General features: G+C 40.3%; 2 protein-coding genes and 1 long non-coding RNA gene across 7 annotated transcripts in view; 1 reads left to right on the forward strand and 2 right to left on the reverse strand.

Moving 5' to 3' along the window:
- Positions 1–23,780, reverse strand: part of LOC144628960 (uncharacterized) — a 469,155-nt gene that overhangs the window by 296,436 nt on the left and 148,939 nt on the right.
- On the reverse strand, positions 1,940–21,893 carry LOC144629038 (uncharacterized). 5 transcript variants are annotated; one of them, XM_078487197.1, is made up of 5 exons: positions 21,704–21,893; positions 20,758–20,796; positions 20,680–20,709; positions 18,515–19,675; positions 1,940–3,535 (listed from the first exon to the last, which is right to left on the reverse strand). In XM_078487197.1, the coding sequence occupies exons 4-5, from the start codon at positions 19,661–19,663 to the stop codon at positions 3,212–3,214; spliced, it is 1,473 nt and encodes a 490-aa protein (XP_078343323.1). In that variant the 5' UTR covers positions 19,664–19,675; positions 20,680–20,709; positions 20,758–20,796; positions 21,704–21,893; the 3' UTR covers positions 1,940–3,211. The 5 variants fall into 5 exon arrangements, with proteins under 5 accessions (XP_078343323.1, XP_078343327.1, XP_078343324.1 ...); XM_078487201.1 differs by lacking the exons at positions 20,680–20,709; positions 20,758–20,796; positions 21,704–21,893 and adding exons at positions 20,898–20,978; positions 21,356–21,665; XM_078487198.1 differs by lacking the exons at positions 20,680–20,709; positions 20,758–20,796.
- Positions 13,547–17,535, forward strand: LOC144628174 (uncharacterized). The gene is made up of 4 exons (XR_013566217.1): positions 13,547–14,173; positions 16,030–16,132; positions 16,394–16,508; positions 16,925–17,535. It is a non-coding gene; the product is annotated as an uncharacterized LOC144628174 (long non-coding RNA).

The following is a 23,780-nucleotide window of genomic DNA, read 5'->3' on the forward strand; positions in this document are numbered from 1 at the left end:
ATCGAACAATTTGAATTTTTCAACTTCTTGTTCAACAGTCGAACGTGCTAACCCGTCGATTGCACCACAGAGATTGCTTTTTACAGCTTAGCCATATGCCTTATTCTTTAACTGAGACTGTATGAACGGAAAGTAAAGTTATCTAACTGAACAGACATATGTTGTTTACGAGGAGAAAATGCAGCTACAAAACCACTGACAGAAGTTGTTTCTGTTGCGACAAAACAGTCACAGGAGACAAACAGAGTTTTCACATCTCCAGGGATATGTGCGCCTATTATGTCAAAAACTTCCTGGCCCAAACAGTCCCCCATAGCCGCCCTCCAACCACAGAACCGCGTCAAAAGAGAAGACGATGGAGAAAAGATTTTTTAAAAAAAGGAGGTATACAAATATCTCAAGAATGATAAAGAATATAAGGCCAAAAACAACTAGCTGGGCTGGGGCTATTAAAACGATGGCGTTTTTTTCCCCAACGTACTGTAACGAAATGATGAAAAAAGTGACTGGTCTTAGCAGCCTACAAGATGGCACAATTGGTTGCATGTCACTGGGAAGTTTATTTACAACTGGAAATGGCCTAACGGAGAAGGGTCTGTTCTTTTATATCAATGTGGCGGTGCAACTGCAGAAACGCATGAGTGTTGAGGGAGAAGAGTTTGAAACGTGTTGTTAGAGAGATTCACCGTGGGTTTGTTTTTTTCGTTGAACAGTTCTTTACACAGCGGATACAAAGATCAATGTAACGTCGTCCCGCGCAGGCTAATATCCTCCTTTCGCGCGCGCTCGTAGTTTAAACTTTTGAACTCTCTAACGGGTCTGTCACGGTGCCCCTGACGAGAATGACAGGCTTTCTGAGTGCAGACTAGCATATTTTTCTTATCGATCTGTGCCGAGAACTATTTTCTTAGTGAGCTCACTAAACTGTTATCTGAGGTTATAATAAGCTTTTTTATTGTCTTCGCAAGCTCCTTACGTGAAATTTGTAACTATAGAACTATAGGACTGTATATGTTACTTTTGTTATTCTTTTTTTATATATACATTTTAAACGGCATGTTTTATTCCCAGAAAATGGGACCTTCCAAAAGTGTGTTTAACTTGACAGAATTTAAAAGAACACGACTCAGCGAAAATGTTTGCGTCAACGAAAAAAACTGTTATGGTCCATTCATGGGCGCTGTTTACGAAAAATCAGCGAAGGAGAGGCACCAGGAATTGTCCCGAGGAAAAATGTTAACATCTATGGCTTCACCGTTTTATCTCGAAATGAGAAAGTTAATTAACGAGGCTAGAAAACGTGAGTTTTCATTTTTAACCAATACTTGAGTTTCACAAAATTAAGGTTTCAATACACTTGTAAAGATCTGATCTTTACAACAAAAACAAAACACTCATTTGCCATTTTGTTCGACGAGTTGTGCACTTTTGATTGCGTGTGCGCTTATTCGAGCAAAAAGGTATCTTGAAGCTAGCCATTAATGAGTTCAAGCCCATGACTTCTAAAGTCAAGTATTCAAGTATTATATTTAGAGAACTTGTAAAGGTCTCCGCACATGTGGGGTCAAGACGCAGGGGCATGTCACAGCAACATGTAGCAGCGACAAAATCTTGTGTTGCTCACACTGAGAGGACATGAAGCAGGGACGTGTAACGGGGACATGTAGCAGCGTGTTCACACGCAAGAAAATGTAGCGGGGACATGTCGGAGCGACATGTCCCTTCGTGTGTGCTGATCATTTTTGGCGCGTGCAACACGAATTCCTGCAACATTTTGTCCCTGCGACATGTTACACGAAGTTCAATGAGTCGAATTCCGTGCAACAAGCCGCAGGGACGAAACTGCCGCAAATTCGTCCCCGCGACATGTCCCAGCGACATGTCCCCACGTGTGCGGAGACCTTAAATCATTGAGTCACATCAAGTGTTTATGAATTGCAGTAACATGATTTTATTGACTCTATATAGCAAAATGCTTTTAAAAAGTGAACATATATGAAAATAAATCCAAAACTCATTGTAACAAAACATCAAGTGCATTTCCAGCCCATGCAAAGTTCTAGCTCCAACACAGAGTGCACGTAGTTGAAAATGTACAGTGTATTTCTTTGGGTTGATAATGTACGGAAAAATATTCCAAACAATGTTGACAAGTTTCTTAGGCCTTTTTGCATCAACAGTTAGTATGTAAAAAAATTGTGCTCAAGACATTTCACCATTTCCCTTCGAAAGATAATTTGCTGGCCGCTTAATGGAGGTAAAAAAACCACATAAATAATACTTTTGCGACAGAAAAAGGTGGCCGCGGTCGCTTAATAGAGGTGGCCGTTGAATAGAGGTAACAAATATAGCAGTTAACTGACAAATAAATCGGGACTTTGGAAAGTGGCTGCTTAATAGAGGGTGGCCGCTTAATAGAGTTCAGACTGTATTTCCAGCAATTTGTAACTGAAGTAAAACCATTGATGAGATAAAACATTATTACTGTTCTATTTTTGAATATTTTTACTTTGTGTTAGCTACATCTTTTGGGGGGGGCACCCCCTCCCAGGTACCTCCTCATGCTACGACACTGATACAAGGCAATGCAAGGCTTCTTTAATATAATTAAACCTATCAACCCTATCTAAGAACTGCTTATGTAATGCAAAAATAACACGCCACTGCATGTAATGAGTGGTTCCAGATAATATCCATACCCACCCTATGGAAGGTTATTTAAATTCCTAGGAGCTCAGTGGGGGATCTCAAAAACCCATTTTTTACAGCTAAACTGGAATTTCCAGAGGATTGGGAGTTGTCTTTTTAGGGAGGGGGGCATGGATATTTTCTGAGACAGCACAATTTGAAACATTATGTTTTTTCGTATGTGTTACGTGCATAATATAATATCTGATATCAAATCCTACAGACAGTTTTTCGGAACCGATTTTTTGCTTAGTTACTATAATATATACCAGTACGTACTAAATACAAACCTAATGTAAAAACCTAATGTTTTGGTACTAAAAACGAGGTCCTGCCTGGACACCATACTATATACAAGACCGTGTTTGGTACTGTTCCATGGCTGCTTTACTGAGCAGAAAGATATGCTCCGTAGGCTGGGGGAGCAAATGGAGGGGGAGGGGCACCAACTGGTGGGGGAGCACCATATGGTGGTGCTGGCCCACTCTGTGAAAGTACGTAAGCCATAAGGTGGTGGCTGGGCTTAAGGAGCCGATGCTGTTGCTTGCACTGATGTGGGGTCATATGTGAAGAATATACTGTCCACATCTTTTCGATAATTTTCACGATTGTTTCGGTTAATGATTTTGGCTGACACGTCTGCTGATATGACTGGCCTCCAGTGACGGCTTGCCAGAGCAGCAATTAAATGGCATATCAAATTTCTTCCGTGGATTCCGTCATGACCATCCGTATGCATTCCATAGCTCCATGGGTCGCCATTAAGTTTGAACTCAAGACTGGTGCCGTAAAGCTGTGTCCTTCGAACACCAAGGACATACTGAGACTGAATTACTTCTTGGCAAATCTGAATGACACAAGAAAGAGAAATGTAAAATGTTAATGTTAGAATACTAGTTGTACCTATCGGTAAGTGCCAACGAGCGAAATACTCATGTTTGTTCATAAGAACAGATATTGAATGGTTTTTGATAGAACTATTGTATTTTAGGTAATATGCGAAAAAAGTGCTATTTCTCTGGTGTTCATAAATGACACAGGCTTGCGATGGTTAAAATGTTTCCGTCCACAAAAGGGATAGTTGCATTTCAAGAACTTCTTATAAATCAAATCCCAAAATCAAAACTGCTAAGATGCTTTTTTAAAAATAATTTTCAGTAATCAGAGACAGTAATGCACGGGTCAGATTTCAGTCTCGCATGCGGTGTGTCATGTTCAGTTACGCAAAACTTGAAAAATTTGAACCGAATACAAAACTTGAACGGTCAAGGATTATTTGGAGACAAAAATTTTATTCAAGTTAACATTACATTTGCCGTTAGAAGCAAAACAATTTTGACTTTCTTGTGTGTATGACATGCAGTAATTTTAGTGAGCGTCGCTTTGTATTGATGTTATTCCTACGCGGAGCGAAAATGCGTGCCAAATAAAATATCAACGGTATTTGATTTGAAATAAATCATCGGTCAAACAACTACTATAAACACAATCAACACTAATTAAAAGGAAGCATTTACCCGACTTCAGCATTCTCATAAGTCAAGAAAACTCTATTTGAAGTCAACAGTCCGCTTTTGATTAGACTGTCCACAGCCCTCTATTTTTTCATGTTTTTCGATTGATGAGCGCGCGGTGAGCACGGCGAGAGAACTGGATGCCAGCGCGAAACGGAAGAAGCAAGGGGTTGGAGGGTGGGTCGCTTCGCTCGCTTACCACCCCCGCTCCCCACGCGCGCACGCGCTTTGCGCTCGCTTCGTTTGCTTTTTTGCGTTGAAAAATCGAGAGGCTGTGGACAGTCTACTTTTGATTTTCATGTCTCTTCGATCGTAAATCAAAGGACTCCAAAGTCGAAAGATTATTTCATCGCTTTGAAGACCTTGATGTTCATTTTTTCGGCGGTCGAATATTCTGTAGGGTATTCTCTTTCGATTTATAATTCCCTAAAGGTGTATCTATCGGTAAAGGGATGAATGACCACATTGAAAATTTTAACAGCGAGCCGCGTGGACGCCATTTTGGTCATTTGCTCTCTAGCAAGGAGTGAGAGACTGGGAACCAGTTGGGAAGAACAATGCAACCCAAATATGGGGTTTACTTACACCCAAATATGGTAAAATAAGTCCCTTACGCAGAACTTAAGATTTTCTCTGCCTATACACTCATACGCACACGGCTCTATGATTCTGCCGCCTCGACAGCGTCGCCTCTTGGCCCTGCTGTCTCTCTGGCAATTAAGTTGGTTAATAAAGTCAAAAATAGATGCAAGCTGTTTAGGTATGAGCAGATGGTACACTTTTGTGGGGAAGAAATTATTAACTGGCAGCCGTTGTGAAAAGGTCTATATTATAATAAGACATAGTAGGGTGCATTGATCGACACATGGTCAGGACAACAAATCCTGCTAGTGTAGATTGGACTGTAAATTAATAAGCCGCACTGTTACTATACAAGACTATCACCTTTACCACTCAGATCTCAAATTTTTGCATAAGTTCTTTCAAGAGGTTTACTTTAACTACTGCTTGAACTTCAGAACTGCCAAGTAATTCCTCTCTCCTCCCCTGAGGCTCCTTCAGTGGGGGGAGGCGAAAAACACGAAAAATGAAAAATAGGGGGAGCGCAGGGGATTACGGGAAAGACGAAGCAGCCTTACCGTTTCCCTTCCCAGTGTCTCCCGCACGCTTTTGTTTCGATTCTCCCCAGGCTCCAGGTGCTTAATTTTCACCTCTCCCCATTTCCCCGCCCAACCAAAAAAATACAAGGCCTCTGCGGAGGAGAGGGAAGTTATTCTAAGTGTCTTATCTATGACTTTTGCTTAAACGGCAAAGTGGTGGAATATGGCGGAGGGGAAGGGGTTATTATAGGCTGAGGTCAGATATCCAATTTTGGGAAGCTAAGGGAGGGCCAGACTGAAAAAAATTGCTTCCCCAAATCTGTATGATTTGATGTAGTAAAAAAACAAGAGGAAGTGTTTCGTCATGATATTTCCAAACACCAAGAAAAGAGTAGAAATAACAATACCAAGAGCCTGAGTGTAACATTTAAATAGAAGCCACCACAGGACGAAAACGCACGTTTCCGTATTTCTGAAACATGACGGAAACATAGAACTCTATGTTTCCGTCACGTTTACGTGCTGCGGAAACGTGAAAATCCAAATCTCTGTGATAATATCACGTTTCCGTCATGTTTCCGCAACGGAAATGCGAGTTTACGTTTCCGTCACATTTCCATTAGCGGATTGCCGCTGTTGTTTGTTTCCGTCACATTTACGCTAGCGGATTTCTGCTGTTGTTTGTTTCCGTCAAATTTACGTTAGCGGATTTCTGCCGTTTGTTTCCGTCACATTTACGTTAGCGGATTTCTGCTGTTGTTTGTTTCCGTCAAATTTACGTTAGGTTTCTCCTTTTTTTCTCATTTACGTTAGCGGATTTCTGCTGTTGTCTGTTTCCGTCAAATTTACGTTAGCGGATTTCTGCTGTTTGTTTTCGTTATCTTTCTGAAGACGGATCTCCAATTTGTTTGCTACATAAAAAACCAACACGAGATGGTCTATCAACCTTAACTTTTTGAGTAAATTAAAGCATATTTGTGAGACAAGTTTAGTAAGAGAAATGAAATCTCACTCATGACATGTTATCATCGTTTAAAAGGAAAGTAACAGGGCTTTCTAAGTGCGTTTTGTTGTGATGATTGATAAACATATCCCATTAATAGATATTTATCACAATACAGTGCAGCCTGCTAGAACATCACTGCAAACATGCAAATTGTAATCAAGTTTTTTTTATTAATCCAGTTGCATCATTTGAGCTGGTTGGGTCATTTGATGCAGTTATTATTTGAGTCAATTGGGTTATTTGCACTGGTTTGATCACTTTAGCCAATTGTGTCATTTAAGCCGGTTGGGTCATTTGAGTCAGATGGGTTGTTTGCACTGGTTGGAGTGGTTGACCCAGTTGAGTCACTTGAACCAATTGTGCCATTTAAGCCGGTTGGGTCATTTGTGACGTTTTGGTCATTTGGACGTTTTGGTCATTTGGGTTCGATGGGTTGTTTGTACCGGTTTGATCACTTGAAGCAGTTGTGTCATTTGAGCCGGTTGGGTCATTTAAAACAATTTGGTCATTTGTGACGGTTTGGTCATTTGAGTCCGATAGGTTGTTTGTACCGGTTTGATCACTTGAAGCAGTTGTGTCATTTGAGCCAATTGTGTCATTTGAGCCAGTTGGGTGATTTGAGCTGGTTGGGTCATTTGAGCTGGTTGGGTCATTTGTGACGGTTGTGTCATTTGAGCCGGTTGGGTCATTTGAGTTGGTTGAGTCATTTGAGATGGTTTGGTCATTTAAGTCAGATGGGTTGTTTGCACCGGTTTGATCACTTCAGCCCAATGGGTCAATTGATGCAGTTGGATCACTTGACCCATTAGTATCATTTGAGTCGGTTGGGCTATTTGAGACAGTTTGGTCATTTGAGTCAGATGCATTGTTTGCACCGGTTTGATCAATTGAGCCAGTAGGGCCAAGTGACGCAGTTGGGTTACTCGAGCCAATTGTGTCATTGAGCCGGTTGGGCCATTTGAGATGGTTTCTTCATTTGAGTCAGATGGGTTGTTTGTACCGGTTTGATCAATTGAGCCAGTAGGGCCAAGTGACGCAGTTGGGTTACTCGAGCCAATTGTGTCATTGATCATGAGTGGATTAGGCCATTTGAGTGAGACAGTTTGGTCATTTAATTTGTGTCAGATGGGTTGTTCGCACCGGTTTGAACCTGAGCCAGTTGGGTCAAGTCATGTAGTTGGGTCATTTGAGCCAATTGTCCTATTTGAGCTGGTTGGGTCATTTGAGTTGGTTGAGTCATTTGAGATGGTTTGGTCATTTGAGTCCAATGGGTTGTTTGCACCAGTTTGATCACTTTAGCAAGATGGGTCAATTGATGCAATTGGATCACTTGACCCAATGGATCATTTGAGTCGGTTGGGCTATTTGAGACAGTTTGGTCATTTGAGTCAGATGGGTTGTTTGCACCGGTTTGATCAATTGTGCCGGTTGGGCCATTTGAGATGGTTTCTTCATTTGAGTCAGAGTCAGGTTGTTTGAGTCAGGTTGTTTGCACCGGTTTGATCACTTGAGCCCGATGGGTCAATTGATTCAGTTGGATCACTTGACCCAAAAGTATCTTTTGAGTCGGTTGGGCCATTTGAGACAGTTTGGTCATTTCAGTCCGACGGGTTGTTTGCACCGGTTTCATCAATTGAGCCAGTAGGGCCAAGTGACACAGTTGGGTTACTTGAGCCAATTGTGTCATTGAGCCGGTTGGGCCATTTGAGATGGTTTCTTCATTTGAGTCAGATGGGTTGTTTGCACCGGGTTGATCACTTGAGCCCAATGGGTCAATTGATGCAGTTGGATCACTTGACCCAATAGTATCATTTGAGTCGGTTGGGCTTTTATGGGGGTTTGAGACAGTTTGGTCATTTGAGTCAGATGGGTTTACGTTGTTCAAACCGGTTTGAACCTGAGCCAGATGGGTCAAGTCATGTAGTTGGGTCACATGAGCCAATTGTATCATTTGAGCCGGTTGGGTCATTTGAGTTGGTTGAGTCATTTGAGATGGTTTGGTCATTTAAGTCAGATGGGTTGTTTGCACCGGTTTGATCACTTGAGCCCGATGGGTCAATTGATGCAAATGGATCACTTGACCCATTAGTATCATTTGAGTCGGTTGGGCTATTTGAAACAGTTTGGTCATTTGAGTCAGATGGGTTGTTTGCACCGGTTTGATCAATTGAGCCAGTAGGGTCAAGTCATGCAGTTAGGTCATTTGAGCCAATTGTGCTATTTGAGTTGGTTGGGTCATTTGAATTGGTTGAGTCATTTGAGATGGTTTGGTCATTTGAGTCAGATGGGTTAATTGTTTGCACCAGTTTGATCACTTGAGCAAGATGGGTCAATTGATGCAGTTGCATCACTTGACCTAATAGTGTCATTTGAGCTGGTTTGGTCATTTGAGTCAGATGGATTGTTTGCACTGGTTGGAGTGCTTGACCCAGTTGAGTCACTTAACCAATTGTGTCATTTGAACCAGTTGGGTCATTTGTGACGCTTTGGTCATTTGAGTCCGAAGGGTTCTTTGCACCGGTTTGATCACTTGAGCCCAATGGGTCAATTGATGCAGTTGGATCACTTGATCCAATAGTATCATTTGAGTCGGTTGGGCTATTTGAGACAGTTTGGACATTTGAGTCGGATGGGTTGTTTTCACCGGTTTGATCAATTGAGCCAGTAGGGTCAAGTGACGCAGTTGGGCCACTTGAGCCAATTGTGTCATTGAGCTGGTTGGGCCATTTAAGACAGTTTGGTCATTTGAGTCAGATGCATTGTTTGCACCGGTTTGATCAATTGAGCCCGTAGGGTCAAGTGACGCAGTTGGGCCACTCGAGCCAATTGTGTCATTGAGCCGGTTGGGCTATTTGAAACAGTTTGGTCATTTGAGTCAGATGGGTTGTTTGCACCGGTTTGATCAATTGAGCCAGTAGGGTCAAGTGACGCAGTTGGGCCACTCGAGCAAATTGTGTCATTGAGCCGGTTAGGCCATTTGAGTCAGATGGGTTGTTCGCACCGGTTTGAACCCGAGCCAGTTCGGTCAAGTCATGTAGTTGGGTCACATGAGCCAATTGTGTCATTTGAGCCGGTCGGGTCATTTGATGCGGTTCAGTTATTTGACCCAGATAAGTTGTTTGCACCAGTTTGATCAAATGAGCAGTGGGATCATTTGAGTAGTTTGAGTCATTTGAGCCAGTTGGGACATTAGTTGGAACAGGGTCATTTTATCTGGTTGGGTCATTTGATGCATGTCAGTCATTTGAGCCAGTTACCGCAAATAATTTGAGTTGGTTGGAGCATTTGAGCTATTTTGGTCATTTAAGGTGGTTTGGTCATTTGAGCAGGTTAACTTGAGGGGGCTGTTTCAATTGAGTCTGTTTGGTGTTTGTTTTTAGCAGTTTGGTTTGTTCAAAGAGGTTAGGTTGTTTAGTTGGTTGTTTAAGCCAATTTTTCTTTGTCATTTGAGCTAGATGGATTTTTAAAGCAGTTGAGTCATCTAAGGTAACTGTCTTATTTGTAGAAAAGGAGTATCTATGTAACATTCAGGATAGTGTCATTTGGGGAGTACAGTGTAACCTCGGTTTAAGTAAGGGCAAAGTAAGGTTTCATTAAATCAGGGTTCTTCTCAATATATTTCACTATTATTGGGACAAAACCATAGTTCTTTAAATCGATGACTTTATATACAGGTTCGTTAAATCGAGGTTCTTCTGTGGCATCTTCTTATAAATACTAATGGCAGATGTCTCAAATAGAGTTGCACTTCATACCAATGTAATTTCAATCCAAATAAATGTACATGAGTCCTGTAACATTATAAGACCAAAGTCTACATAAATGCTTATGTACATTGCAGCCTCAAAGTGTGACCACATTCACATAGTTCAGGATACACAGCATATTTTTCCCAATTTAAAAGCAAAGATAAAATGTGAATTAACCGATTACGGACACTTTTAGTGGCTCCTTGCTTTAACTAATGTAGCTATTAAGTGGCACGTTCCTGTAAGCAAATATAAAATGTCAACTTTCTCTGTCAGGATGTACTGTATTCTTTCACTAGATGTGTCTCCTTACAGTCACTATACAGCTGTAAATAGTACAGTAATTAAAGCAAGATTCTCCTGATCTCGGTCATCAAAGCCGCTGTAGTTCCTGTGTTCTCCAAAACTACCCGGAAAGATCTTGTAGCTATGAGAGCAACCTCTCTTTGCACTATGGCCAAGGAATCCGCAAAGTTTCCGTGTTGCTGGAATATGCAAAACACAACACAGCTGCATGAATTTCCACTGCAGTAGATGGGCTTCGATAAGTGTTCACCTTGACTCCTTTCCAGAGAGCATTCAATTCATGGACAGCTGGCTCAAGAAAATGATTTAGGGATTTATGTCACTTACATAGTTCTTGTATTGCCAGACTAGGACAAAATTAACAAGCCATATGAAAATGATCCATGTGTGCTGCTGACGTGTTCGTGGTGGTAAAGGTTGCAAGCAATTCCTCAACATCACTTAAGTCCTCATCAGAAAGGCTGTCAAACTCTTCTTGCTCCTGAAAGAAAAGAAGTGTACTTGTTATTATTTTACTGAAGATACATTTAGAGGAAACTCATTCAGAGGATTCTCAAGCAACCTCCTGTAGCAGTTTACACAATAGTGAATAAAAGAAATAGTGCAGTGTGCTGCATTTTAAAGGGCCTTAGTTTAAATTAAAATAAAAGGGGTACATAAGAGACTCATACTGTCGATTGTATCTTCTACCTGTGAACGCACACGCCAAAAACATGTTTTCAAATGATGTCAAACGTCAGCGTTTCAGGTGTCAAACTTTGAAGTTTAGCAGACCGTAACGGCAACTTTCGCGCCGAAATTTCAACACATTCCGGTTTCGAAATGGCGGAAAGATTAGATATAGAAACTTCTTCTGAGAAACTGATGCTGATCTGTGTCGATATGCATACACAGGTTCACTTGAATCATTTCTAGTGTAAAGTTTCGCCCGTACTCAGTGTTTATGGTGAGCATTTTGAGTGCAAAAGTTCGCGTTTCGGTCTGCTAAACTTCAAAGTTTGACACCTGAAACGCTGATGTTTGACGTCATTTGAAAACATGTTTTTAGCGCGTGCCTTCACAGGTAGATGCAATCGGCGGTATCTTACAATTTAAATTGTTCAAGCTGAACAGGAATTACCGTGCTACTTGTAAAACTGTGAACACTTACATGTAAGAGCCAATGCTACCAACAGTCAGACATAAGACAGCAAGAGTCACTCATATTCTTACCACAGATGGGCCTTAAATATGAAACAAATCACTGTATACTATGTTTGGCTGAATATCAATTTGTTTTGAATCAAGAAAATTGATTACTGCAAAAATTGAAATTTCGTCCGAGTTTGCTATAAGTAGCACAAGGACATTATGAAACAATCAAAAAAATTTTCTGCCAAGACCTATGCCTAGCACTACATGTATGTACTAAACACATGTTCTTTGTGACCGTTATTTTCTCTACAGCTAAGGACTCCCTGTGTACCAGAATGCATTGTGTGCTTTGACTTGAGTTTGCTATGATATGAAACCTTTGCTTTGAAGTGTTTGTAAAATTTACAGTAAAATTTATGGAACAGTACTTCAAGATAACGAACCTCGATATAACAAATCAAATCCATCCTAAAAAACCAAACCAATCTAAATATTTTGAAAATTCAAAAATCCTTATCAAAAATGCCCTCTTTATAATAATTTCCTCCAAAATTAAACCCACCAAAAAGTCACTTGAACAAGTTAATTTACACACGTGGCCACAACTTGTTTAAAATCAAAAATAATTTCCAGGGATGTCGCTAAGGGCCGGCTGCCGGCTAATTTCACCGGCTGAAAGTGAACTTAAATCCGGCAGAAATTTCAATGAAAGGTAAACTTTTAGATCTGCCAAGGCCAGAAAAGCCAGCTGGGTTTGTTGAAGAGCTGGCTTAGTGTTTTCTTAGCTACAACTCTGAATTTCTAATTTCTCCGATTCCTTAAAGATCCTCAATTTAATGATAACTATAAATTTGAATTCCGTGCATCCGTGCGAGTGGCTTGAGTCAACTGTTCAAGAAAAATTTGCATCCATGCGAGCGGCAAAGGTCATCCGTTCAGAACTGCACATCCGTGCGAGCGGCTTGAGTAAGCTGTTCAGGAAAAGTAAACGCGATCTGTTGGTCTCGTTGACGCGTGCCAAAAGATCAAAAATTTATCTCACAAAAAAAGTTTATAAATGTTCACGGCGCATCATATAATCTTTCATAACACATAACTTCTGGGTATAATGCGTTCGGAATATATTGTAAGCCATTTCGCCATTCATCGCTATGCATTCGGAATTAATTCGATAAGTTTGCAATTGCTTGTAGCTTCAATTTCAAATAAAAAATTAACCTAATGAGCGAGCAGTTTGATCACCACATGGTTTAATAAGTGATGGGACCCGGTATCGTATAATCACAGGTCTAAAAATTGTATGGAGTAAAGGACACATAATTTTTTTGATATTATTTAATTTGTAATCAATTAATGATTCGATTTTGTTGATTCAATTATTGTAGAATAATTGAACCTCATTGAACTTTATCGAAAGTTCGTTTTGGTTTGATTTGCATTTATTTTTTGTAAGTTCGATTTCGTTCGATGACCGAACAACATCAAATTTAATCGTTCGATTTACGTTCGATTGAGTTTGAAAACCAAACATTTGATGTGATACGCCAGGATTATAAAGCCTGTCTTCACGTAATTAACTGTGGGTTAAAAAATTAATGTTACCTAATTCAATGTTTTTCCTGGTCAGAAATAATTTGTCTCTTGACCAGTCATTTGTTTGAGCCCTGGATTAAATCAAGAACCTTGAGCACTGGTTGTAAATTAACAGCAAACGTGTGAAGGCCAAAGGGATGGGCAGTTAAATACTGTTGTTTCAAACTTTCTTGTCAACCTAAAAATATGGTTGTTCAAGCCTTCACTTTTCAGACCTTAATTACAAATTCAAATGAGTTTGATCACTGCACAAGGTTAAATTATAAAAAAAAAGATAACGCGTAAAGTTTACCTTCGCTTTCACTTGAGCTCGATCCAGGAACATCTTTAGGTACAGAATAAGATGTAGAGGAGTTGATATATCTTTTTTTCCACAGTTTTCTACTGATTTACACTTGCATCGAAGTACAGTCTTCGGTGTTCGTGGTATTGTGAGTTGCTACATGTACATGGTTGCTAAGAAGCTGATGGCAATGACCACATCGTTGTCTGCATCTTGTTCGCCTCTTTTGACGACTCGACTCGCCATGCATTTCCTTTCTCTTCATCCTATGCTCGTTTAATGCGTTGATTTAAAATTATACTTAAATAAAAGATCAAAATCTCCTCGAAAAAGCACGATTGATCACTGAAATCACACGAAAATTTATCCACATCAAGGATCGAAAGGTGACATGTGCGCAGATGCAGTTGCGCATGGTGATGCGGGCTCAAGTTCGGTCAGCAAAGACTCGCGTCGCGTCACTTGCGAGGCGGGAAATTTGTAATTAGCAAAGCGAAGATTCAACAACGAAAGCGAGTGTCAGCACTTTTCATCTGTTCTATTTCGACTGTTTGGCAAGTGCTATGGAATCGCCGAGACAAGAAAATGAAGAGAATACAAGACCTGATCGAGAAACCCCAAGAGCTGCTCCAGAGAATCAGGCTACTCCAGAAGATATCAATCTTGTGAGAAAGTTACTGGCCGAAGTTGCGGAAATTCGCAAAGAAAATCAACAACTGAAAAGTGAAGCGTCAAATCTTTAGACAAAAACAAGAAGGCGACTATTCCAGAGATCAAAAGACAGCGATAGTGAGTGCTCGGTGAGTAAGATTATTTTACTATTATACTTCTAAACTGAATGCTAACCGAATATCGAGACGCTCGAATGGCGGTTTTAATAATGAGTCTTTGGGTGATGTGTGACATTCCCCATGTAAACAATGAACGTTGTCAATAATGAAGGTTACAAGCTTACTTTTGCGCTCCGAATATCATTCACTGCAAACTAAACATGTAACTAATTCATCTACGCAAAAGTGTGTGCATATATTTGCTTAACAGTATGATTATCGGTGATTAAATCCAAGAGTACTTTATATAGACAACAAACGGTGCTGAAGACCTGCAATAGTTTTTGAATCTCGCGCGATTTCTGTGATCTGGATGACAAAGGTGGCGTAGCTAAGCAACCAAGCCTCAGAGTATCTCGACCAATAAGGATGCCCTATTCTTATATTCACCTCTGTGCCTCGTTGACCACGCTAATACATGTAGAATCAGACATAGAAGACTACAAGTCTCAAATTCATTTTCATTTGAACAGAGGCAAAGGGTAACTCGGAAATGGCCTATTGAAATAAAATTGGCTTACATTTCGTTGTCTTGCATTATTTTGATTTCTATGTGTTCCTAGAGTTCCTGTTCCTAGAGTGGGTTTTTAGTTATGCTTTCGACGTAAAGAAAAACTAAACCGTCGAAAGTGAAAATAGCTAACATGGCGTAAAACTCACCCTAGGAACACAGAGAAGTCAAAATTATGCAAGAAATACAAGAGGTAAGCCATTTTAATTTCAGTTCCTTTACAATGTAATATTTAGAGCAATTTTCGAAGCTTTCTCGTACAAGTTGTCTCAAACGGCTGAACCAGAGTTACGCAATCGGCCACATTATATGTCACATTGATCGCATACAACGCCTGGGCCGCCTGTGAAAGCACGAATCAATAAATAAACCACTTTCACTCAATTGGACGACAAGCCTGAGGATTCTATCGGCTGAGAGTTGGCTCGGGACAAGCCAACTATCAAAAGTGGATAAAATCCGAGAGTGAGCCTTGCAGCTAATTGTTTTAGCATGACACAGAAACGGATCTTTTTAACAAAACGGTCAGTATGAGTGGTTTATTTATCTTTTTTTGTGACTTCGGCCAGTCCATGTCGGCACTTTTACTTATATCGAGAATTAAAAGGCGCTTGCCTGGCCAATCAGGTCGCCTGTTTACCTATTAAATAGACGGGCGTTAGGTTATATATGCTAACAGCCGAGAGATACGCGCGCAGGCTGATTTAAACGTCGTTCCCTCCCCGATTTTTTTGAGGGGAGCGGGACGGCTGTACACAGGGTAACAATTTGTTGAATAATAAAACAGATATCCTGCTCAATTATGCGGAATATCGTCTGGTTTTAGCCAACTCGGCCTACGGCCTCGTCGGCTAAGTATCAGGCGCGATTCGCAGTATAATTGTTTAATATCTAACTCGCGCTCATGGAATAATTGTTAAGTACACAACAGTTATATCCTGCGATCTACTTACATGTATTGCGCGTCAGCCAAGTCATGTGGGGAAGAGGAGAGCGCTTACCGTAACTTTTAGTTTTTTTTTGTTACGAGTTGTGATGGGTTCGTTGTATTATTTGTGTGATTGAGATGAGATTAATACGGTGGCCCAGAAGGGACAAGTTCACAACGCTTCTTCTTGAAAATGCAGTGTTGTTCTGTAGAAATCTAACTGTTATTTTTAGAACTGAATTTACGAACAACACTGCATTTTCAAGAAGAAGCGTTGTCCCTTCTGGGCCACCGTAGATTTAACTGCTTCAATTTAGCAGTTAATTATGCGTAATGGGTTGGTTTGTATAGTCTTTTATTCATTACCGATCATTACCTCTATCGTAGGTTTAATAGCTAGTCCATCAAACCAGGCCATGGCAAAGAAAGTTGTCAAAGAAGTGCAGTCAGTGTATGGCAAGAAAAAAATGGGAAAAGGCTATCATAAGAGGTAAATTTTCTCGTTAATGTTGTATGTACATTACCAATTTTTTTTGTCTTTTTGATTGCTCGTTTTAACATTATTATTCTCAGTTAAACAGTTTTAAAGGGCCTCAATAAATTTGAAATGATGTAGACTTAAATTTCGTTTTAAGTTTGTTTAATTGTTAGCGCTCTAGATCTGTACATGAAGTACATGTATTTTGGGCTTGTAATTGGCGAAACGCCGTAAGTAGCCTCCCTTATTGATAAATATTCTGTTGCATTTTAGTTGCCGTTCAACAACACTGGAGATCCTTACGTGACGATGCAACCAGAAAAACAATGCAAATAGCAAGTTCGAGGAACACAGACGAAAAGTTAAGCGGAACAATCGTTTAAAGAGAGTAAGTATAAGAAACATACATTGTTGCTCCTTGATGATTAACTGGAGAGTTTCAGCTTTATCCTTTATTTCTCTCAAACGATTGGCATTAACTTTTGTAAGACTGGTTTTCACTGGCCATAAACATAAGCGCATAAGAAGAGCAGACACTGTCCGATTAGAAATAAACAAAAACCAAAAGAAAACGAAACTATTCGTTCTTCTAGTGCTTTTCGTATCCCTTCGGGGCTTATTATTCCTGTGCATGTTGAGAACAGGATGATAAGAAAGAGTGTGTTCAATCTTCTTATGCGCTCTTGTGCTTGTACTTAACTCGGTGAGAATCAGCCTTTTAATAAAGTTCTAAAAAACAATATTTTTAGTTAAACAGAAAGTTAAAGTTCTTTTTTTGATGCGTTTTCCCTTTCTATCTTTTAGAAACTATCCAGGCGCCTCCAAAGTCTACAGAAAAGCACTCTTTCAGAAAATGACAAAGACAAGGCGAAAGAAATCCTATCTTCCCCGAATGCGATTGACTTTATGTCATCAGAGGAAAGTGAAATCGATGATCCAGATTCGACGAGTGGTCCAAAGCCAAGAAAAACAAGAAAACTGACGTGGGAACGCACCAAGCTCAGGAACATTAAATCAAAACTAGACGAGGCTCATTTAAATGGCTTGAGCAGCGAGAAACAATGTCGCACAAGTGCCCGTGTAACCAGAACCGAGACGGCATCTGTACGGCCCTGTCGGACCAATGCCCCTAGTTGGGCAGTACGCATTGATTGATAGCCACTGGACTGAGTGTATTGACTGTGTGATAACCACTCATACAAATTTTTTAGCTTTAACGAACAGTGTGGAACCTTGAAACGTTCATGATCAATATACATTTTAATAAAACATATATCATTTTCCTTTATTCTTGGGGACAATCAGGTTGTTTCCATTTCCAGATTTGCCAGCAAGTTATGTTATGACGCGTAAGACTTTTTCAAAAACAAGATCAGTAAAATAACGAGGAAAATAAATAAAGTTTTGGTAGAAACTATCGGCGTCCGCAACTGCTATCACACAATTACGCGTCCAGTATTGGGCCTGATCACGTCAACGGAAACAAGAAAAAATAACATGTTTCCGGAACGTTACCTAGTATTTCCGTCACTTTTAGGCCTGTTTACGTCGACGGAAACCAGCAAAAATCATATTTCCGGAACGTTATCCCGTGTATCCGCAAACTTTAGGTCTGTATACGTCGACGGAAACATGAGAAAAACATATTTCCGGAACGTTATCCCGTGTATCCGCAAACTTTAGGTCTGTATACGTCGACGGAAACATGAGAAAAACATATTTCCGGAACGTTATCCCGTGTATCCGCAAACTTTAGGTCTGTATACGTCGACGGAAACATGAGAAAAACATATTTCCGGAACGTTATCGCGTGTATCCGCAAACTTTAGGTCTGTATACGTCGACGGAAACATGAAAAAAAACATATTTCCGGAACGTTATCGCGTGTATCCGCAAACTTTAGGTCTGTATACGTCGACGGAAACATGAAAAAAAACATATTTCCGGAACGTTATCGCGTGTATCCGCAAACTTTAGGTCTGTATACGTCGACGGAAACATGAAACAAAACATATTTCCGGAACGTTATCGCGTGTATCCGCAAAGGTAACCACGAGGTTCCGCTTGCGGAAACCGTTGTTTCCTTCAGCTGAAACATGACGGAAACATGTAAAAAAGTGGTCCGGTTCCGCTGTGTCCGCAGCAACGGAAACACGAGTAAACGCCACAAAACCGCAGACGGAAACACGAGTTGTCCGTCATGTTTCCGCAACGGTGACACATGTTTCCGCAACGTTTCCGTTTACGGATTCTTGGTATTTCGTCCTGTGCACTAAGTATTGTTTTCACTGTGCTAACAATTTGTCTTCTGAGAATATTTTCTGTGAACTTCTAAACTGGCAACTGACATTGAGAAGTAAGGGCAAAAGCATAGTATTATTCATTAACACTAACCTTTGTGACATCATCTGGCGCATTTATCAGTCGCAGTTTGTTAAACTCATTCAAGCTTATGCAAAGAAATGGTGACTGTCTTGGCTGGGACTGTCTGAAGAGCAGACTGCTTTTATCTTGCGATTTCCATGAGTAGTCAACACAAGCGACCAAAGTCCACCCATTTGCTTGCATGGCTTCTAACAGCTTCACGACCAGAAATCTTGAGTCCACTTCTTCCTGACCTGATGCCCGCCATGGGGTTCCATGTAGCTTGAATTGCCAGCTCTCGGCATAGCGTTCTTCCTTTTTGATGCCCCTGGCCCAATAGGTTTGGAGAACGTTTCGGACAGGAGACACCAAGCCCTCTGGATTGCCAATCAGCCTTAGCAAGTCATCGCTGCTGAAGCTTATTGTGAAGTGTGCTGGAATAGGCTGCAGCCCTGGTGCGATGTTTGGATCATGTTCAAAAAAAAGGGTGTTTGCACTACTTCTAAGGTTGGAGTTTGCATATAACTTCCACTGTCGGATGAGAAGCTCATTCACAAGTGTGTGGAGAATCACTCGTGCATGGACTGTTTCCTCTCCATCAGCATACCAGGGATAGCCGTTCAATTTGATCTTCAAAACATCTTCCTCATAAGTCCATGTTTGTATTCCTTTCGGCCAGGACCTCTCTACAACATCTTTGAACGTCTGGTGAAGCTCCGTTGGTGCATTCAGTACCATTAAAGTATCCCAGCTGCTAAGGCCCACAATGAGCAGTGGTAGGGATGGGCATACAGCAACTGGGTCTTTCTTAAAGATCCAGGTAGCAATATCTATCCTTTGCGTATAGTCACCAGCCATCAGAAGCCTCCATCCATCTTGGTAGAGCCTGTGTAGGACATTTGCTGCCATCTTCCTGGAGTCTACTGCTTCAGTTGACGATTCATCAGTGTCGACAGTCGAGAATGGATTCCCTTTCAACTTGAACTGATAAACGCCATTCATTTTGAACGTTTCTTCCTGTATACCTTTAGGCCATGATTCTTCAACAACTTGTCGGATGATGCTTATCTCACGATCTGTACCAAGAATGACACGCATTGTATCTGTTTCACGAATGGCGATACACATATATTCAAAACCCAGAGGTCGAGGAGGAAGGTTGGATTGATTTCCACCCATCTTTACTGGTATCTGTGGATGGGATAAAAATACATTTATTGAGTGATATACCGTCACTTGCATCTAAGTGTGAACACTCGCCGCTGAAACATGATCTAATTAGGATTAAACGAGACATGCAGCGATTTGTCATCAAACCTTGAAGTTTGGCAGACCGTAACGCCGCCGAAAGTTCAACACATTCCGATTTCGAAATGGCAGAAGGATTGGATATAGAGACCTCTAAAGAAATTGTTCCTGATCTGTGTCTCCGATGTGTCGATATGCATTTGCAGATTAACTTGAATCACTTCTAGTGTAAAGTTTCATCCGTTCTCAATGTTTGTTGTGAACATTTTGAGCGTGAAAGTCAGTTGCCGTTACGGTCTGCTAAACTTCAACGTTTGATGGCGAATCGTGCCACGTTTGATATCCAGTTATATCATATGCATGTTTCGGCGGCGAGTTTTTACGCTTAGATGCAAGCGACGGTATACGCAAGTTATATTTTAGAATTCAAAGCAGTGATGAGGGGCAGCTGAGAAGACGACTGCTTGTAAAAACACAAGGACATTAGCATGTATGTCTAATTATGATTTGATACTCTAAGGGATTGTAGTGCAAAACCATATGCATGACAATGTCAAGTGGAATTCGAATTAAACACGAGTCCTTGAAGTTCTTAGGACATTCAGTACAACACAGGATAGGAAACTGAGTTGCCATGGTAACATAATTTTAATTGCAACCGTAAGTGTGTCACCCGTAGAACAATTAGTCTAACCTCTACTGAGTGTGGGCGGCTCTTGCAGCATGCTATGAGGAGGGGGGGGGTGGGGTGGGTGTGAGGGGGTCATACAACCATGATTTTTATGGTGAAGGCCCTCTTTGTAACAAAACGGTGCTCGGTTTTGCACTTCATATCCTTTCTATGCATACATGTAACTTTGCTTTTTTTTATTGTCGCTAAGTAAACATGGAATGAAGTGGATAATTTACGAAATTATTCGTAATGGCCTTGTGACTGCCATACATACCGTATGTACAAGTTTATTTAACAAATCGAAGTTGGAGTTGTTCCGCACACTTTTTTTTTTTTTGGGGGGGAAAAGAGGGTAATACGTAGAACGGTCAAATGCGAAGAGATACGGTTTCTAAAAAAGAGAAACACGAAAATAACAAGTTACGATAAAATAAAATGAAAAGAAAGCGACAAGAAAAAAACGAAAAGAGAACAACCAGAAAAGAGACTTACAAACCAGATACGGCTACAGGAACAAACGATGAGAAATTAAAATCCTTGAGAAGCGATCTATCGTGGCGAACGGTACTAAACCTTGAAGACGGATAACAATTGGTGGTTTCTTTTTTTTTTTTCACCTAACGGTGAAACTTACAGGAATAGCCAAACGAAACAAAGCGAAATTATGCATTAAAAAAACCTTACAAAATATAAATGAACGAAAACACGAAAGCGAACGAAAACAATGAAATAACGAAAACAAAGAATTAACATGCAAAATAAAATTAATGAGACAAAGTCAAATAGAGAAGCAACAGGCCTTAAAAATCCAATTAAAGCTGGTTAACTGATTAACCGTATTTAACAGTCCGGTCGGTTAGCCCGGTAACTTGTCAAAGGACTTTGGAAATGTTAACTCGCAAAAACTCGTTGAGCATTTATTCGAGCTTTACATGTACACCTGTACTAACCAAATAATATGGCTCTTCTTGCCCTTCGCGTGTTCTACAATGCAAATCAACGAGCGATGAGGGTTGAAATGAAGTATTCGACTTTAATGCACCGGTGACACCAGCCAAATTACAATTCTATCAAAGGAATTAAAATGGGGAAGCGAAGAATAATCTGCTAATTCTAAAACTATTCGAAATTTTGATTTATTAAAATCAAGCATCAACACGATTCAATTCAAATTTGTCAGAATTTGTGCATGCAAACATCGTCGACTGTATTGTAATCAAGTGCGATTAAACGGGAGTCTTATCTCTTCACTACCGGTAGTAAATGAAGGATAACACTCAAAAATGTCAGAAACAAACCTGCAAGTTTTAGCCGATCCTTCGATACTGCACACTACAGCCGCAGACTTCTGTCCCGAACGAGCAAAGATGGCGTTACGTGTCAACACCAACTTGTGCATTATGTCATGCCTTAGGAACGACGCTTGCTGTGGGCGTCACGGATTTGTGTGTGGGCGTCACAGACACCCCACGATTTGTGCTAGCATAATTTTTGTTTCGTTTCCTCAGAAACGAGACGGTATTATTTTGGATTCGATGTGAACTATTTACACAGTGGGGGCCACTATCCAATCAGAAGAACGCTCGCAACCACAAAGTAAATACGTTTGACCGAAGGCAATTAATTTCGTAAAAACATGTTCTTCAAATATCGGAAAGATAACCCTCAGCATGGACAAAAAATATTGAGATTCGTTACAAACAGAAATTTCTGACGACTGCAATGGTTTTAAGTTTGATTAAAGCGTTATATTGGAAGAAAACAAGAGAAAGCTCTCGTAGCGTTTAATTGTTAAAGTAAAAATTCTACCTATATTCTGAAACGGAAGAAAATTTCCACCTATCAGAGTGTTTGCAAGCGCAAACAAAAACGTGATGACTTGGCGTATCTCGTGTTTGCTCGCACGGCCGGGGGGCCACTATCCAATCAGAAGAACGCTCGTAACCACAAAGTAAATACGTTTGACCGAAGGTAATTAATTTCGTAAAAAAAATATTCTTCAAATATCAGAAAGATAATCCTCAGCATGACCAAAAATATTGAGATTCGTTACAAACAAAAATATCTGTCGACTGCAATGGTTTTAAGTTTGATTAAAGCGATGTATTGGAAAAAAATAAAGTAAGCTCTTTCAGCGTTTAATTGTAAAGTAAACATTCTAGCTATATTCTGAAACAGAAGAAAATTTCCACCAATCAGAGTGTTTGCAAGCGCAAACAAAAACGTGATGACTTGGCGTATCTCGTGTTTGCTCGCACGGAAGGGCTAGCGTGCCCCGAAAACGGGCAAGTTAATTGAAGAGAAGGGCATATATGCAGGCGAGTTACAAAGTTAATTTCACTTCATGTAACAGAGTAATGTATAAATGTGGGAGATTGCCCTATTCTATTTGTATAGGAAAATTCACGGCATCTTCAATTCGACGTCACAAATCGCGCGAAAACACGCACAATTGTGTGGGTTCTCGCGTGGGAGTACCCGGAGTTGCGTGATCAGTGTCACGCGAGTCGCGAAAACATTCGAGTCTGCACGAAAAGTTCTGAACGAAAAAGAAGGCAGTCAAGTTCTGTTAAAACATCAAACTTCGTATGAACAGTATCGTATAGCAAGCTGTGCAACTCCATGTCGAACTAAATTCATCTCCTTGATGTAAAGCTCAAGAATAACTACCGTTGCAACTGCTGGAGACGTTTTCTGAGATGAAATTAACGATATAAACATTATTTGGATTACTCAAAGCCATCGCGGTCTGATCGAAACTCTACGGAATCTCCAAAAATGCAAATCGCAATTATAATTATCAAGGCTGTTACACTGACAACAGAAGCAACTTTGCTGTGTCTTAATTATTCTATGGAAATAATTTCATATTTGCCAGAAATGTCAGCTTGCAGTGCGGATCGAGACGAACGAGCAAAATACAATCCTGGTATGACTGTAATTACTTCTGGATGCATTTCAGCTTAATTATAAATCCCGGTTTAAAATTGTGTATGGTACCTTTTTACATTAAATTGCCCTGGTTTTTTACGTGTCGAAGTTAAGTAACCACAGGCATTTGATTTGGAAGAAATGGCTTCGAAACAGTGTATCTGTGCTTATCTCTGTTCTTGTCGACCAGGGTTTTGGTTTGTCTAGAATTTGGCATTTATTTGATTTGAGCATGTGATCAAATTCAGAGAAGTATATATACCTCAAGATTTTTGTCAAAAGATAATAATTTCATCTACGAATACTCTTGTGGTTAGATGTTTACCCACATTGATAGGAACAGATTGGATGAGTAAAAAGGTGAAGGCAAGCTCCCTTTACTTAACTTAATTTGGAGAGAGAGACACATGCTGTTTCTATAAGGAGAAATATTTATGTGTTACT

The sequence above is a fragment of the Oculina patagonica genome, chromosome 10, assembly GCF_052425735.1.
Source record: "Oculina patagonica isolate OP01 chromosome 10, crgOcupat, whole genome shotgun sequence".
NCBI classification, from domain to species: domain Eukaryota; kingdom Metazoa; phylum Cnidaria; class Anthozoa; order Scleractinia; family Oculinidae; genus Oculina; species Oculina patagonica.

What these genes read in the sequence shown, in the direction of transcription:
- LOC144629038 (XM_078487196.1), bottom strand. Translation starts at nt 19,726, where the DNA reads ATGCAAGTGACGGTATATCACTCAATAAATGTATTTTTATCCCATCCA. An exon ending in CGCCAGATGATGTCACAAAG is followed by an intron (nt 3,536 to 18,514) that starts GTTAGTGTTAAT and finishes TGTGTCATTCAG; the next exon opens with ATTTGCCAAGAAGTAATTCA.